Here is a 19,317-nt window from a genome sequence, read left to right on the forward strand (position 1 = left end):
ATAAAATATGTTCTCCAAAAGTTTAGGCAAGATTATGTGACCCTAACTGTCTTTGAAGGATTGGAACTGATTCTCTTGTTCCATAGGAATCCTTCAGAGAAAGAGCAGATCAGTCCAATTAGGTCTAGGCCTCCAAAGATAAAGGTCATAGACTGTCCTCATCATTTCAGAATAATTATTCTCCCAGAGAACAAGCTAACATTCTACATTTTTCCTGTAGCCCTTTTTGTACCTCACCTGGTTCTTTGGGATAGAATGAATTTTGTTCTCTTGAATTCAATACTAGCTTTTTCTCTATGTTTTACCTGCTTTCTGATTTCAGTTGTGTGCTTTTATCTACTAATTGTCTGAATTCAGTTAACAACTAGGTCAGCCATTTGTTCTGACTAATGGCATAGCTGAATTTCACAACTGTGACCTACCCCAGGAATCCAAGGACCTAGCCTGTTTCCAATTTTGAAGTAATAAGATGATTGTAAATTCACTATCATTTCTTTCCTAGGGGGTGTTTATCTTAGCAATTCAATTTTTGGCATAAAACACCAGATAGCCTAAAGAACAATTATAATTGTGGGGGTTACATACACTTGTGTATTTAGAAGGAGTCAGTGATGATTTCTTGAAAACTCCATCACAATTTAATTTCCTCTATTTTTCTCTACAAAAGTTGTAGGATTATAATTTTAATCTTATACTTACTTCTTAGGTATATCTTAATTTATACCTACTTCTTAGGTATATCTTTATACTCAAAATATTCTGGTGCTGAAGAGCACTGCAAAGCCTCTTGTATCAATTGGTTCATAAATAGTAATGCTAAAACTATGTCTTATGAGATGTCTCTTTTAACTTAAAATTGTGTGTCGGTTGAATTCTTGGTTGTCTCAGATATCTGTTCTAACGTTTTCAACTTATTCTGAAATTTGCTTTTATTGTAGAGAATGTAATTCAGGCACTTCACTAAAAGGGTAAATGCTCTTAGGAAAGAAAAAAAAATATACAATGACTTCTCTTTGATGAGAACTCAAATTCAAAGGCCAAAGTTTATTGGTAGTTTTTTATGTTGTTGTTTTTTTTGACTTTTCATGAATAGACAGATATGGCTGGAACCTAACAGCAATTCCAGACAGATTTGACAATTTACCAGGAGACTGCAGAATGACTTTGATGCTTTTGAAAATAGAGCTGAGAACAGACATCTCAACTAGGGTCATCATCAGTCAACTGTTCAGCTTGACAGACTTTTTCTGTGTTTAATCAAGGTTGCACTGGAGTATATTTTCTTTATGATTTTTTCCCTAGAGTATCTGCTTTTAAAATTTAAAAATAGATAAGACATTCTAAATTTGGGGCTCAAAACATATTTTAGACTTGACTTTAGTTCAGTAAGTATAAATTAATGTGAAATAAGCAAGTATAATATTGATCTTTTTAAGATTTTTAACTGATTCATATTCTGCTAATAGATTCTTAGCAATGACTGACAGCAATTCAGCCCCACTTATTTTTTCCTTGACATGGATCACTCTCAAAATACTTATGACTATCATTATCATCATCATCATACTCAAGAAACTTTAGAACCTAATTGCATGCAATTGTATGCAGAACTTTTAAAAGCAAGTGATCTATTTTTTTGAGCAGTTGACTATCCAAGAAAAATATTATTGGTGCAGGTTATTTCAAAACATCTGAATTACAATAGGATAATAGTGATGGGTATCAAGTCTTTTACTCCATTCCATTGTGAAGCCACAGCATGGCTAAGTAGAATGCAGGAAGTTGTCTGTACACAATTCATTTTAATTGCCCAAGAAAGATGTACACTCAAGGTTAGAGATAAATTTCATAGCTCCAGTTACCAGTTGAAAAGACATAATATAAAAATGTATAACTCAGATGAATTTGTTAAAAAGCTGTTGTCACAAAACTCCAGTTGTTATGAAAGTCCTTTTAATTAATTGCCAGTTATGTCAAAAGCAAAATTAATTCTTATTTAATTAAGAAGCAGCACATTTATGTACATTAATATACAATATACATTAATACACTATAAAAACCATTAATTAAAAACTTAAAAAATAGAATATGTAAGACAGTGCTTTTAGAATTTTAGGAAAACAATGTAGTATGTTCAGAACACACAACAGTAGTAATGTTTTGAAAAGATAGTTTTCATCAAACATAATGAAATACAGCAAGAGTTGTGATAGTTTAAGATATTTAGGTGAACTCTTTTCTCAAATAACCAACCATCTGGAATGATGATATATTATCTCTCTCTCTCACACGTGTACATACATGCTCATATCTCTTATATCTATCTATTTACCTATCTACCTACCTACCTATTTATGTGTCATTGGGCATGAGCTCCCCTGGGATGGAGGTGCTCTTTGGAGAGGCAGCTTCCTGTGTAGCTAAGACTAAACCTGTTGTTGGGGCCAGTTAACTGGTATCGTTGGACAGTTAAGAAGAACAAATTAAAGGGGAGAGATTGCCACATTAACAGATGCCAGAAATAACTGACAAAAAAAATTTAAAAATATTAAATTCAGAAAAAATTCTCTGCAATTATGGATTGAGTCCATTGTTAGGTTTGGATAGGATTATACACTCTGTTTCTAAAGGCACTATTCTAGTATAATTGATATTCTTAATGATTGTCCTGAATCAATAACCCAAAAAAAGTCTATTCAGCAGCTTCTGTTATTTTATCTATCTATCTATCTATCTATCTATCTATCTATCTATCTATCATCTATCTATCTATCTACCTACCTATGTATATTTTAGGAACAAAGTGATGAAAAATTTTAAAAATGTTTTGGTGCTTAGGAGCATAAGTTCAGCTATGTAGAAAAATTTTATTAGTCTTCCTATTATCTTCTGATACTGTTTTCTGATTTGGCTGTGGGCAAAGTGAGTGGCAACAAGAATGGGTGCTTTGGTTCATAGAATCAGTGAACCACTCTGTGGCATATTCTCAAGAGATGGAATGAGGACAGAGCTGAGGGGAGAGAGAGTCCAAATTGAGGTTGAGAGCCTATTGCGGAATAAATAAAAGAGTAGGAGGAGGTTGAACTGATGAACAGGGGTTATTAGAGCACACACATGGAAAGCAAACCTGAAGGAATTTGCAAGGCAGAGGATGGGTGCTCATGGAGGCTTTTAGTGCACTTTATACAACAACCTGAAAAGGGTGGCTTGGGATGAAGAATACATTTTTTTTTAAGTTGATGTAAGACCATATTATGAACATGCTGTGTGATGAAGAATGGGTAATGCATTAGTATCCCAGAGCTGCTGCACAAAAAACTGGATGGTTTAAGGCAATAGAAATTTATTGTCTCACAGTTCTAGAGGCTAAAAGTCCAAAACTGAAATGTTGGCAGGACTGTATCCTTTCTGATGGCCCTAGGGGAGAATCCTTACTTGCCTCTTTTGGATTCTGGCGATCCTTGGCATTCCTTGGTTTGCAGATGCATCATTCTAGTCAAAAAGCCCTTTGTGTTTTCTCATTGTCTTCTCTCTCTGAATATCCAAATTCCCCCTTTTTATAAGAGTACCAGTCATATGGGATTAGAGCCCACCCTGATGACCTCATTTTAACTTGATTATCTCTGTAAAGACTCTATTTACAAATAAGGATTTGTTGAAATAAATTTCTGGGCCCCAGTTGAAGCTGCTTCTGCTGTAATGCCTCATCAGCAAACTGAAACTTAGATAACTCATGTTCTGTAAATACTCTGCTTGAGCAGAAACACAGTACACTCAACAAGCCAGTCCCTGGTTGATTGCCAAGAATCAGTAATGATTACCTGTTCTAAATAAGGTCTTATGTGTAACTCTAGCCAATCAACTAGAGCCAAATACTCTTTCCTTGTTCCTGATTGCCTTCTTCTATAAAAGCTGCAGTTTTGTTCCTTGCTTTGCAGTTCTCTGGACTCTTGAGAGTGGAGATTGCTTGCTTCATGAAGGATGAATAAAATTCACTTAGATCAACTAAATTGTCCACTTTGATTATTTTAACAGACTTAGCCATATCATTTTGGGGGGACATAGTTCAACACATTACAGGTAGATTCTCATCAGTCCTACCCCATGTGCTTTAAAATTTCATAGAGTTCTTCCTTATTTTGTCATTATGGTATCTATCATTTTTAAGTTACAATATTATACATCTTGTCTTTTATGGAATTTTTACAACTACTTTATTGAAAACTTGCAAGAACTATCCTGGAGCTGGTATCCAGATACCATTTTGAACCATATTATTGCTCTGTTCTCTTGAATGTAACTTGCATGGTGATTTGACAGTTTCTCTTAATACTTTTAGGAGACTGTTTAGAGGAAAAATGGAAATCAGATAAGTTAAAAAATGAGCAATGAGTTGATGAGATGGATTTATATTGTGTTACTGTGTAAGCTCAACTCTCTATAATAAATCCCTTATTTCGTATATTTTCTAATGGTTCTGCTTTTTTGATCAAACCCTGACTGATGCAACTGATAGAGGAAAGAGCTGTTCAAGCCCTGAAAAACTTGTAGGACTTTTTTTTGATCCAGCCTATCAAAAAAATGATTCATGCACAATTTTGAAGGACAATTTGATATATCACAGAAAATAGATAAAGCATCAGAATTGATGTGATCTAAAGCTGTGTTTCAGCTAGTTCTCTCTTCTTTTGACCTAGTAACGTCAGGGATTTGCTTTAACTAAGCCATTTGTCATTGCCTGTAAATCTGTACTGTTTGTTGCAGATACCATGTAACGAAGTAATGATTAGTAAAAATATTCAAATAGGCATCATCTATCTTTCATGTAAACTACAGTTTATTAATGTATGAATGCATATGTACATTTTTTTGTTCAAAGACATTATGTCTAGTAAACACTAAAATGTGGTTTTAAACAACAGCAGCCACCAAACAATAACAAAAAACTGGAAAAATATGACTGGTAACAGGCTCTCTTTCTGAACAATAAAACGTGACTAATAGTTCTCTAGAGAAAAAATGCACAACAGTGGATATTTACCTAAGTAACATCTTATGCCAAAATAGCACAATGATTTATAATATTCTGGGCCATTTCAGAAGTTGCTACAGGACACCTCGTACAGATAGTGTACTGTGTGGTGCAAATTATAGTGATTTGTGGAAGTGTAGATTGGAAGACTGGAGCAATAAAGAAAGAAGAATAATGTTCTTCCTTGAATCATTGGGGAAAAGCACAGCTCAGCACCTGTCCCCAGGCAACTTTTAATAGTACAGCGCATTGAAGTTCAAGTCTTTGAAATGTCAAACCTAAATGACAATGAGATTACATTAGAAAGAAAAAATCAAGGTGACTAGTGGCTCATTTGATTGTTGTGAATGGTATCTTCATAAAACTCACTTATGGTGTGGTAAACTGAGAACTGCAAGTTATTGGGTGAAGAAGGAAATAACAATCACTCCTTAAATAAATGAGGGAAGGGACACCAACTAGGAGGGAGAATTTAGCAAGGCAAAGAATTTGTGATTTGGGCTTCAATCGTGACTTTTCTGATTCATTATGACCTTTAGAAAGTTGAAACCTAGATTGGATGAAGTAGTGAGTCCAATTCTGTCTGCTATACAAGTGAGAAGGAGAACCATTTGTTCAGGAAACAGAAAGTGCTCAGCCAGTTCACCCAAGAAGGAGGAAATGGTTCATGCTGTTCATAGGCTCTATGAATGTTGCCATGCCAGTACTTTACTCCTCTTTCTGCATAATCCCACAAGCTAGAAAGTAAGGCTGTGTAAGGAATGGGCAGGATTGGACAAGGAATCATGTTCCATGAACACTTGTTTGACCCTTCTAGATGCTTCTCTAGGCAGCTGAGAATATAGCCAACTTAATCTTTGAGGATATCAAAGTCATACTAAAGAAAGTGCAAGAAAGGAAGAAGGAGAAAGGGACATTATTATTATTTTTTTCCTTTTAGATAAGGGAGACTGGTTTACGTCCTCCTGTATTTGTCGGCACTGTACTTTTAAATTTAAATGCATTTTGAGCACCTACAGAGCAAAATGTGAATTCAAGCTAATGTATCTGGAGAAAAGTCAAGAGAACAAATAGATTGTGCATCTAAGAAACTATGCCAGCCAGTATTCACAGCATGCAATAAAAATTGGGTAATGCACATCTTTGTTAAGAACACTTATTTGGTTAAAAAGGGTCTTCCTTCTAACAAGAGGCATTAACATTTAAAATAGGTCAGGGAAAATGATTGTTGACAATGCTTTCCTTTGCTCCAGTGGAAGCTAAACCAACAGGCTAAGAGCCAGCTAGAGGTTGCATCCTGAGATACATTTCAATGGCTGGAAGACCTGGGAAATTATTTCTTATCACCAAGACTTTGTTTCCAGATCTGTAAAATGGGAATAGTATCAGTTTCTGCCACATCGACTTTCACAAAGATTGAATTAAATAGAAAATAATGCATAGAAATCACTTAACTTGGCAATTGGAATATAGTCCACAGATGTTATCATTCAATTCTGACTCTTGTGAGAATAGAAATTTGAACCAAAGTGCTATGAATTAGCTTGTATTCATAGTATATTGATGTATATTATTGAGGTAAATTTTGACCAAATAAACTCAAAGGGTTTTGTAATAAATGGAACACAAATGGGTTTGTTGCTTTCAGAGTGAGATTTGAAGAGACATTAAAATACTAGGGCACTCATAATCTAGTAAAGTGAATGTCTTAACATGCTACTCTGGTTAAAATTCTTGGTAATGTAAACATTTTGTACTCTTTATTTAGGAAAAATTGATCTTCAATAAGGAGATTCCATCTGTTTGTGAGTACCTATAAAGAGAAATAATTTTAAAGTCAGTAAGAGAAGATGTTTTTAAAGTTTCGTGGTATAATTTTATTTAAAAGTCATCATGGGAATTGCTAATACCATTAAGTCTAACAAAGGTTTCTGATCTCAGTAGTTTTCCAGACTACATAGTTGTTACAAAGTTTAATTATTTCCTTGAACAGTTGATTTCATTTGAGATGTTTTTCATTTATAATCAATAGTTGATAACATCTTGATCATTTTAAACAGTCTTCCTTCAATATTAAAATGTTCTGCCTTTCCTGCTGAATATTTGTATTTCTTATAAAAAGGGCTGACATGAAGCCTTACTTTGATCCTGTCACTTAAGACTATTAAGAGTCATTTCAGACAGATAGTTCATGTGTATATTTTAAGAAAACATTTGTTATTATATCTGTCAAGAAATATCCTCAATTAAAAAAATCAAATTGCATCTGGATTCATCTTCATGGTGATTTCTGTATTAAAATGACATTCTTATTTGTAAGTGAGATCCCAAATTTTTATAAATATTTTCTGAAGGATATAGACAGAGAAAACAATTCCTAGGGTTCATGGATAAAGTACAGTTTAATCCTTTTGAGGAAAGAGAGAGGAGCAGATATCCCATGTCTTATCTTTTCCTGATCTGCTCATTATTTCACAACCTTCTAAGAATCCCTTTTCAGGTCCAGCCCCTCTGGTTCTTTTGCTATGGGTTAAAAGTAAGATCTACTCTGCCTTTTATGAACTTAAACTAATTACTTCCACGTACCTCACTTTTCTTATCTATAAAATAGGCCTCATAAATTGTGTCTACCTCTCGGGGTTGTGAGGGATAAATAGGTATAGAGTGTTCAAATTGATGCCTTGCAAAAAAAGTGTCCAGTAAATATTGGCTGTTTTTATTATTATTTTTACCATTATCATCATCATCATCATAATCATCACCACATGATTTCATCTCTATTTTGGTTAATGTAGTTGCATCTACTCAACATGAAATGCAGAATCCTCGAAATTCTGTAACTCATTCTTCCCTCTAGCCTCTGTTGCTCATCAGCCATTCTTTCTTTTTCTACCCTATTGTCCTGCCCTAGTTTAAACCTTCATCATTAGTCTCCTGAACAAATCCAACAGCCCCCCTTACCTGGTCCCCTTCCCTCATCTTGTCTTCTTCAATTTATGTTCCACTAGCTTCGGATTCCAGCCCTGAAACAGACCTGATTAGGATTCTAAGCCACTGTGCCACTGTGTAGTTTTGGACAAATCACTCATCTTCACTATTCCCCAGTTTTTTTCTTGAAAATAATTACTTGCCTCTCTCATGTGGAAATGCTATAATGCTCAAATGGATGCAGAAAGCTTTGACTTTATAAAGGATCATGTGACATGAGTTATTATTAAGACATAAACTAGAAGAAGCCTATAGAAGAGATGTAAATAGGGGCACCTGGGTGGCTCAGTTGGTTGAACATCCAACTTTGGCTCAGGTCATGATCTCGTGGTTTGTGGGTTCAAGGCCTGCATCAGGCTCTGTGCTGACAGCTTGGAGCCTGGAGCCTGCTTCGGATTCTGTCTCCCTCTCTCTGCCTCTTCTCGGCTCATACTCTGTCTACCTCTCTCTCAAAAATAAAATTTAAAAAAAAATTAAAAAAAGAAGAGATGTAAATAAATATTAGATGTGATTGGGTTTATCCTTACATTTTCAGCATGGTTATATATATATATATATATATATATATATATATATATATATATATATAAAACCATGTTGGGAAAGTGCATATCACTCATTACATGATTATTTTTGTGTGGCAGTATTTGCCAGAACTGGGGACACAAAACTAAGGAATTCTGCTCTATTTTTATTAGTATAAAGATGTCATGCTCAAATAGGCACTGAAATTTTAAGTAATGAGTTCTACCTAAAATAACAGCACATTTATTAGTTGAGAAAGCTGATACTATTACTTTTGCAATCATGGCTGCTACTGACAACATCTAATCACATCTACCACTTATTGAGTACTTACATGTTTAAGGAAAGGTGTTAAGCATTTTAAAACATTATCTCCAGGAACCATGTGATTCCACTCATATATGGAATTTGAGAGGGCAAATAAGCAAAGGGAAAGAAAGAAGAAAGGAGAGAGAGAGAGAAGTGAGCCATGAAACACTCTTAGCTATATAGAACAAACTGATGGTTACCAGAGGGGAGGTAGGTGGGGCGATGGGTTAAATACGTGATGAGGATTAAGGAGTGCACTTGTGATGAGCACTGGGTGATGTATGGAAGTGTTGAGTCACTATATTGTGTCCCCGAAACTAATGTTACACTGTATGTAAACCGGAATTTAAATTAAAACTTAAAAAAAAAACATTAGCTCATTTAATCCTTATAACAATCCTGTAAGATGGAGCTAAAGTAACATAAATATATACATATATGTATATAGAGAAAACTAGAAAATATAAGAGCTAACAGTTGCACAACTGTGTTATAAGTGCTGTGTTGGGTGATCTCTATTTTCTTCCCTTTGTCAAAATAACCTGATAGATACAGTCATTTCATTTTACAGGAAACTAAGGCATGTAAATAACCTTTCCCATATGGCAGGGCTATGTAATGACTGAGCTGGCTTCTAAAGCTGTACCTACCTGATTCTTCATATGATAATACATATAAAAGCACAGTGTGATTGACCTTAATGGATTCATTTCTTTGAATTGGTTATTTATGAAACCCTTAACTAGGAGTGGCTAGTGTATTTTCTTTGTTCTGCGTATCCTTCTTTGTTCTTGTTTTCTAGTTTCTGAGTCAAACGCTGATCCACTTTGCCAGTACTTGGGAGCCATTTTCTGTATGGTGGTTCAGATTTTTGCTTATTACCTGTCTAAGCTTTGATATTTATAAACTTACATGCCTGAGATAAGGGGTTACAGAAGCACTGGAATTGTGACTAATTAACATTCATCCAGTAAAGCTGTCTGGATGTAGCATATGTTATACCTGTGAATCTTTAGACCAACGGGGGAATTGTTTTGGTAAATCTTTTGAGGTCTGCTGTTAAATTATGCAACTCTATCTTAATTTGACATATTTATTCTAATAAATGAAGTTACAAATATATTATACAATAATATAATATACAATTATATAATGAAACACTGAAGATAGGTCTTAGTTCATAAGTGCAGTGATTAGTGCAGTTCTGGAAAAACTATCTTAATGCTAGAGCAACAAGTTAAATAAATGCGTGCAGCCATCTGTTGAGAAACTTGGTCCCTTTCTTTAGGTAGATAAATAACTCATTCAAATAGAAAATATTTTTTTGTGTGTGATTTGAATTCAATATGCATTTAAAGAATATGTATATCTGTGGCAAGTGCTGTGAATATTTGTACATGAATATACTATTGTTTAGGCTACATAGGATAAAGAGACTGATATGAATCAAAAACAAAGATTTTTTTGATTATAGGTAGTATATTTACACATTATAGGTAGATACTCAAATGTTCATACACCAACATATCACTGTCAATTGGATCTGGAAAATGGATTTATTTCTTTAATAATGTATTGATAAATTGGAAGTTAAGTTGTTTATAAATTATCTCACAATAAAACCATTAGGAAGTACATAAAATTATACTTCAGAGCAATTTAGAAAAATTTTTTAAGTCAGAGGATAATGACAGTATCTCTGCACTGAGTGTTCATTTCTATTAGCAACTTTGAGATACATGGAACTAAGCATTACAAATTACCATATAAGTTTCATTTCCATATATGCATTTTATAAATATGTATACATGTTTACATAAATGTATACATGTTTACATAAATATGTATACATGTATACATTTTATAAATATGTATACAATAAAGAAATATTGTAATTTGTTAGTTTATTGCTTTATAAACTTCTATTTATATAAAATTGTGTATAAATTTGTATATTTTGGTTAATTTGGATACTATTCATGTGAATATATATAATACATATATAATTTACTTTGATTTGCAGTTATTATAGGCATGTGCACTTGTAATTTATGGGCTCTCCTTTCAAAGAACAGAGTGGCCAATGATATGATATGTAACACTTTATATAAATGGATTTTGAATCTAATCATTTTTAATTTATACAAATGTTTTGATAATTATATATATTTTCAATTTATTAAACTTTTTTTACTGAAGTATAGTTGACACACAACGTTTTAGTTTTAGTTTTAGGTGTATAACATAGTGATTCAATATCTCTATATGTTCATCATAAGTGTAGCTACTATCTGTCACCACACAATGTTATTATAATTGAGAATTATATTTTTAAATACAAATATGTGAATTAAAACAATTTTTAAAATTTTAATTGAAACAATATTTTTGGAATTAATTTATTTGGAAATGTTCATAGTGTATAGAAAATTTTCATGGTAAATTTGGTTATTATTACTGTTTTTTGTGATACAGAAGCAATACCTAAGGTATATATTGGACAATAAATCTGTAATATACTCCTCCTGACTATGTCACAGGAGTGAGTGGAACCCATGTAAAAGGGTTTCTTATTACATTAATAAAAAGTATTTAGGGACGCCTGGGTGGCTCAGTCGGTTAAGCATCAGACACTTGATTTCGGCTCAAGTCATGATCTTGTGGTTCATTGGATGGAGCCCTGCATTGGGCTCTGAGCTGTCCGCTTGGAATCCTCTCTCTCCCCCTCTGCCCTCCCTCTGTCTCCTGTCTCAAAATAAATATTAAAAAAACTATTCAAAGTATTTAAAAAGTATTTAATCCATGTGAATTTTTCAAGGTTTACCTCAGCAATATTAATATTATTATTACTAACAAAATTATAATTGAATGATTAATATATTTAGAAACTATGCTAGGATCTTTAGATTCATTTGTAATTTAATCTTCATGTTTGTATGATGCATTGTGATTATATATATATAGTCTGTCTGTATGTATGTATTGTAATGTTTGTATTGATGTTAATATCTATATATATGATTGCATTATATGTATAGATTAAGATATTGAAACTAAGGCAGATTAAGTGACTTGCCCAGAATAATTTTATAAATAAGTGTTTGAGAAGTGATTAGATTTATAGAGAATATGCAGGCATTGACAAGTTAATATATCTTTCTATCAACAAAAATCATGTGATTATGTGATTACGTTATTGTTCTTAGAATGAATCGGAAGTGGATTCAGAATACCTTGGAAAGACTAATTGAAAACATTTGGAGGAGAGGTGCCTGGGTGGCTCAGTCAGTTAAGTGTCTGACTGTAGGTTTCGGCTCAGGTCGTGATCTCACAGGTTTGTGAGTTGAGCCCTGTGTCAAACTCTGTGCTGGCAGCCTGGAGCCTGCTTGAAATTATCTCTCTTTCCTTCTCCCTCTGCCCCTCCCCTGCTCACGCTTTCTCTGTCTCAAAATAAATAAATAAACTTAAAAAAAAGAAAAGGAAACATTTGGAGGAGCTGAATTTGTGATATGATGGATGCTTTCCTGACATATACCAGCAGATATTAGAAAATACACAAAACCATGAAAATTATAGAAACTCAAATAAAATTAAGTGAGCTTTTAAAATTGTTTGTTTTGCTGTTTTCTCTTGATGTTCTTACTTGTATTGTCAATTTTTCATATTTTTAAAAGAATTTTCAGGCAAGATTGAGTTTGATGTGAAATTACTATGATATGTAGGTTTCATTATATGTGTTTTCTATATAGGAAATATAGAAAAGAAAAAAGAAAAGGTGAAAATTTAGAAAAGAAGGGGAAAAAACCTAGGAAATAAATAAAAATAAGAACTGATAAAATTGGAATCAGAGAGGAAATTGATCATTATGAAACTTTGGGACTTCGAAAACTTCTTTGATTCATTTGATCAAAACAATTTGTCAAAGGGAAAAAATCATCTAATAGAGACCCATCTGTTCAAAATACATGAAAAATGCAAAAGTAATTTGTAATTAACTTTTATAACCGATCCTTGGTTCTTTGAGTTTTGACTGTGAGGATGAGAAGAGAATAGATCTGGGAGTCTGTCAAATGAAGGCTGTAGGGATTACGAAGGTGGTATGGTAGGGATGTCAAGGTACAATTCTGTGATAGGACCTATGCAGGTAAAGGTATCTGACTAGTATATAAGAAATAAAAATGAAAAGCAATGGTAAGACTCAACAGATTTGAGTCTACACTGAGTCCAGAGTTTATAAAACTGGGGACAGGAAAATATATTAAATTGAAAAGTTGTGGTGAAGTTTATTACACAGATACTATTGATTGATTGATTTAGTGCAGATACAATTTAATAGGAACTGTTGCAACATAAATGTGTTACTTTTATAGTACAACTAAAGTTTTCAATTCTAGTTATTAATGTTTTCTAGATGAAGTTGATCAATAAATTGTTACCGTTCTAGTGGTCAGCCTCAGGCATCAGTCACAGTCCTTTGAGTGTTATTTATTACAGTTATGACACTAGGAAATTTTTTTTAATTTGTTTTTAAAAATTTACATTCAAGTTAGTTATCATATATTCAACAGTGATTTCAGGAGTAGATTCCTTAATGCCCATTTAGCCCACCCCCCACTCCCACACCCCTCCAGTAACCCTCTGTTCTCCATATTTAAGAGTCTCTTCTGTTTTGTCCCCCTCCCTGTTTTTATATTATTTTTGCTTCCCTTGTCTTATGTTCATCTGTTTTGTATCTTAAGGTCCTCCTATGAGTGAAGTCATATGATATTTGTCTTTCTCTGACTAATTTCTCTTAGCATAATACCCTCTAGTTCCATCCACGTAGTTGCAAATGGCAAGATTTCATTCTGATTGTTGAGTAATACTCTATTGTATATATAGACCACATCTTCTTTATCCATTCATCCATTGATGGACATTTGTGCTCTTTCCTTACTTGGGCTATTGTTGATAGTGCTGCTATAAACATTGGCACGTGCCCCTTTGAAACAGCATACCTGTATCCCTTGGATAAATATCTAGTAGTGCAATTGCTGGGTCATAGTTCTATTTTTAATTTTTGAGGAACCTCCATACAGTTTTCCAGAGTGGCTGCACCAGTTTGCATTCCCACCAGCAGTGCAAAAGAGATCCTCTTTCTCCGCATCCTCGCCAACATCTGTTGTTGTCTGAGTTGTTAATGTTAGCCATTCTGACAGGTGTGAGGTGGTATCTCACTGTGGTTTTGATTTGTATTTCCCTGATGATGAGTGATGTTGAGCATTTTTTCATGTGTTGGTTGGCCATCTGGATGTCTTCTTTGGAGAAGTGTCTATTCATGTCTTTTGCCCATTTCTTCACTGGATTATTTGCTTTTTGGGTGTTGAGTTTGATAAATTCTTTGTAGATTTTTGGGTACTAACCCTTTATGTGATATGTCATTTGCAAATATCTTCTCCCATTCTGTTGGTTGCCTTTTAGTTTTGCTGATTGTTTCCTTCGCTGTGCAGAAACTTTTTATTTTGATGAGGTCACAATAGTTCATTTTTGCTTTTGTTTCTCTTGCTTCTGGAGACGTGTTGAGTAAGAAATTGCTGTGGCCAAGTCAAAGAGGTTTTATCCTGCTTTCTCCTTGGGAATTTTTATGGCTTCCTGTCTTACATTTAGGTTGTTCATCCATTTTGAGTTTATCTTTGTGTATGGTAAGAAAGTGGTCCAGGTTTATTCTGCATGTCGCTGTCCAGTTTTCCCAGCACCACTTGCTGAAGAGACTTCCTTTATTCCATTGGATATTCTTTCCTGCTTTGTCAAAGATTAGTTGGCCATATGTTTGTGGGTCCATTTCTGGGTTTTCTATTCTGCTCCATTGATCTGAGTGTCTCTTTTTGTGCCAACCAGGAAAATATTTTTAAAGGCTTGAGAGATAACACAGATCAAAAGATACATTAATTAAGACTCTAAACCCTAGTCTTTGTAATGAGCCCTCATTATTTTGAAGCAACAGAAGATAACCAAAACATATGTCACACTACAGTAGAATATGGTTGCATATAAGCAGGGGTAAGTTTATTGGTGTATAATTAGAAGAGATATTTTACCCTGTGTATGTAGCCATGGAGATCAGTATAAATAGCCTGTTGCTGGTACTACAAATAAGGTATCTAATACCCAATATAAACATTTAGGAGGTAGAAAAAAGGTTTCTGGACTATGGGTGACTAATGAAATGAATTATTTCACCTAATCTGGACTCATGTGCTGTTGATTTTCCTGTATCTGCCTTGTAGAATTTCCCTTTTCATTCTTACTACTCTTTATAGATAACAAAACCCCCTTCATAAATTACACTGGACTAGGATTAGGATATAGTTCTTTCTGGTCTATATTTAACTCTTGGAAATGGTGTGCACTGTATAAGAACTGTGAACATGAAGATTCCAGAGTACTCAGCCTATCAAAGAGTACCTTGAGGATTCTGCTTTATGATGCTTCAAGGCAAAGAAGGATCATTTGCCTCTCCAGTAGCCTCTGACCAGCTGCCTTGGAGCCATCAGGATGCCTCTGCCTTCTCTCCCAGCAGCTATTTTGTCTCATATGATAGCTATAAACAATGTGCCGCCTCCTCCCCTTCGCAGTTTACCAAGTGAGTAAGGAATACATCAACAGTTGGTCATAGTTTTCAGTGCTACTTAACCCCATATATAAGAAATGGGGCACTTCTGGGGTGCCTGGGTGGCGCAGTTGGTTAAGCGCCTGACTCGATTTCTGATCTCACGGTTAATGAGTTCCAGCCCTGCATCGGACCCTGTGCTGATAGTGCAGAGCCTGTTTGGGATTATCTCTCTGTCTCTCAAAATTAATAGAATGAACTTAAAAAAAAAAAAAAGAAATGGGGCACTTTGTCCCCCTGAAGTCATTTCAATCCTCTAGATTTCAAGTATATTATTCGTAAGGTTAGGATCTTTATGAACTTTCAGAACTTCAGGTAAGAAATACTTTTAAAGAAAAAAGAAAATAAAGGCATGGAAAGATCACATGGCTCACCAGTGATCAAACCCCTTGTTTCTGGCAGGTCTTCTTGTGCTTACCCAGAGTCAGTCTTACAGCCCTGCCCTTTGTGAGCTACTTAATACTTAGTTTTCACTAGGAGAATTCTGATTAAAAATTTCAAGGAAAGAAAAGAGATAATTTCCATTATTCTTCCTCTGAAATGTATTCCTACTTAATTTTGTTTTTATTTTGTAGTGTTTGATTTATATGATAGGAATTATAAAGTAGAGTTAAATATTTTGAAGTTTATACAATTGACAGCATTTTCTTATTTTATATAGTCAGTCTACACCCAGAACGTTTTCTCAAGGCTTCTTGTCATAGCTATAAAATTGATATATCTATATTTGATTATCAATATACTGACTAATAATATAGAACAGTCCTAGTGATCTAGGATCTAGTGATCTAGACCTAGTGATCTAGTTGTGATTAAAAAACATCTTCTAGATAACAAAGATAATAATCTTGGTATTTTTCAACTTCAATAAAGCATTTGTTTTGTTTTTTTAATATTCATTGGGTAAGTTTGCTGTATGATTTGAAAAAGTTAACCTGTCTATCTTTTATCTTCCTGTGATAGTTAACTTTTTCACATCAGTTTTTTAAAATTAATAATTATAGTCTTTAGGGGAAAAGATGGCAGCAGTTGACAACCTTTTGAAGGGGTATATTTATGTCTTGAATAGTGTTAGACAAAGTCTTTATGTTAAACTAATTCCTAAATATGTTACTTTTATATGTTTTTATTATTATTGTGAAAAAAGTCTTGAATGTAGTCAATGTTTTGAATTTCTATGTGAATTATATTCACATGTTAACTTTATATATTCACATATTATATATATAATATAATATATATACTATATATATAATATATATAGACCATAACTATATATGTTCACATATTAACATTATATTCACATATATTAACTAAATATTGAATGTAATTTTGCAAAATCCACAGCTTCTACTGGACAGGTTTTATTTATACAAAAGAAAAAAAAATCACCCTAAGACAATTTCTTTAGCAGCCTAGGAAGCACAGTAGCTGCTAAACAATCAAATTAATTTAGAATCAATGGGATGAGATATGTGCTACCCTCTGTAGTGTCTCCCAAGGACACTTAACTTGTATGAAGTGATAAAAAGATGAAAAATCAGTAGCAATTTGATCTCAGAACTGAATAGAGCATAATGGAAAGCTGTGGAGCACAGTTTTCCCTTCAGAGGTTCCTAGTTGATGTTCTATGTCTATGACTTCTCTTTGGAGATGTGTCCTGCTTGCTTAGTAACTCGGTCTTTGTGCTAACTCTAGCAAATAGACAACTTCCCTTAGCAAACTCTGTCTCTGCTGAAACAATGATCTCATGAAAGCACATGTGAATATGCTTTCAATTGATAATTTGACTAAATCTGAGTTATAAAGAAGATATAAATGGGAATGATTCAAACTGCAATAGGCATAAATAGGAAAGTTCAGTTAAGGACCTTAAAAAAATCCAGCTAAAATTGTCTCCATTTGCAGATGACATGATTTTATATATAGAAAACCCAAGACTCAACCAAAAAAACTGTTAGAACTAATCAAGGAACTCAGTAAAGTTGCAGGATGCAAAATTAACATACAAAAATCAGTGTTTCTATACACTAACAATGAATTTTCTGAAAATGAAATAAAGAAATCAATCCCTCTTAAATAGTATCAAAAACAATAAAATACTTAGGAATAAATTTAACCAAGGGGGTGAAAGATTTCTAGTCTGAAAGTTATTGGGATATTAGTGAAAGAAATCAAAGAAGACATAAATAAATGGAAAGTTATCTTGTGTTCATGGATTGGAAGAGTTGATATTATTAAAATGTCAATACTACCAAAATTTGTATGGATTTGATGCAACCCGTACCACAATTCTAGGGGCATTTCTTACAGAAAAAGAAAAAAACACTCCTAAAAATAGAAACACAAAAGACTCCAAAAGTACTGTGAGAAATATCCAAAATATCCAAAAATACTGTGAGAAAGAAGAACAAAGCAGGGTACTACAATGCTATACTCATTCAGGCAGTACTGTATAGTACTGGTACAAAAAAAATAGTCATTGGAACAGAATTGAAAGTCCAGAAGTAAACCTAATACAGTCAACTAGTATTTGACAAGGGAACCAAGAACACTCAATTAAGAAAAGACAGTCTCTTCAATAAATCATGCTGAGAAAACTGTATATTCAAAAATAAAACAATGAAACTTGACCCTTATCTTACAATATTCACAAATATTAACTCAAAATGGATTAGAGACTGAAATATAAGACCTGAAGCTATGAAGCTCCTATAAAAAAAACGTAGAAAAATTCTTTGACATAGGTTTTGGAATGCGTTTTTAGATATGACACCTAAAGCACAGGCAACAACAACAACAAAAAAGTGGGACTGTATCAAACTAAAAAAGTTCTACGCTGCAGAAGAAAGCACCATCAAAGTGAAAAGACAACCTACACAATGGTAAAAAACATTTGCAAACTATGTATCTGATAAGGGGTTAATATTTAAAGTATATAAATAACTCATACAGCTCAGTAGCAAAAAAATAATAATAATTGAATTATAAAATAGGCAAAGGACCTAAATAGACATTTCTCCATGGAAAGTATACAAAAGGTATGTGAAAAGATGCTTACAATCACTAGTCAATAGGGAAATGCAAATTAAAACCTCAATATCACCTCATGCCTTTTAGAATGGTCATTATCAAAAAAGATAAGAGATAACAAATGCTGGTGTGGATTTGGAGAAAAGGGAACCTCTGTGCACTGTTGATAGGATTGTAAATTAGTACAGCTACTACAGAAAACAGTATGGAGTATACAACTACCATATGATCCAGCAATTCCACTTCTGGAAATATATCCAAAGGTAGTTAAAATGTTAAAGAGTTGTCTGCACCCTATTTTCATAGAAACATTACTTACAATAGGCAAGACATGGAAACAACCTAAGTGTTCATTGATGCCTGAATGGATAAAGAAGTTGTGGTATATATACAAGTGAATATTATTCATCCATAAAAAACAAGAGAAGCCCACCCTTTGCAACAATATGGATGAAGACATTATGTGAAATTAGCCACATACAAAGACAAATACTGTATGATCTCATTACATGTAGAATCTCAAAAAAAAAAAAACAAAACAAAACTTCATAGAGATCAGATTTATGGTTACCAGAGGGTCGGGTGGTGTAGAATCTCAAAAATCTCAAAAAAAAAACCAAAACAAAACTTCATAGAGATCAGATTTATGGTTACCAGAGGGTCGGGTGGTGGGAGGAAGGATAAATTGGGGGAAGGTGGTCAAAAGGTACAAACTTCCAGTTACAAGATAAATAAGCACTAGGGATGTGATGTACAACCTGATGGCTATAGTTAACACTGC

The 19,317-nt window shown here is 33.6% G+C and overlaps 1 protein-coding gene across 10 annotated transcripts in view; it reads left to right on the forward strand.

The window, feature by feature from the left end:
- Positions 1-19,317, forward strand: part of CNBD1 (cyclic nucleotide binding domain containing 1) — a 490,155-nt gene that overhangs the window by 20,362 nt on the left and 450,476 nt on the right. For 3 of the 10 annotated variants that reach the window (XM_045050104.1, XR_006592680.1, XR_006592679.1), the window contains exon 1: positions 15,021-15,476. The exons of 1 other annotated variant lie outside the window; for it this stretch is intronic. In XM_045050104.1, coding sequence (XP_044906039.1) covers positions 15,389-15,476 — 88 coding nt within the window. In that variant the 5' untranslated portion in view covers positions 15,021-15,388. Of the gene's footprint in view, positions 1-6,816; positions 6,838-15,015; positions 15,477-19,317 lie in introns of those variants that run through there. 6 more of the 10 variants (XM_045050108.1, XR_006592681.1, XM_045050106.1 and 3 more) reach the window with 5 other exon arrangements.

This window comes from Felis catus, chromosome F2 (genome assembly GCF_018350175.1).
Source record: "Felis catus isolate Fca126 chromosome F2, F.catus_Fca126_mat1.0, whole genome shotgun sequence".
Taxonomy (NCBI): domain Eukaryota; kingdom Metazoa; phylum Chordata; class Mammalia; order Carnivora; family Felidae; genus Felis; species Felis catus.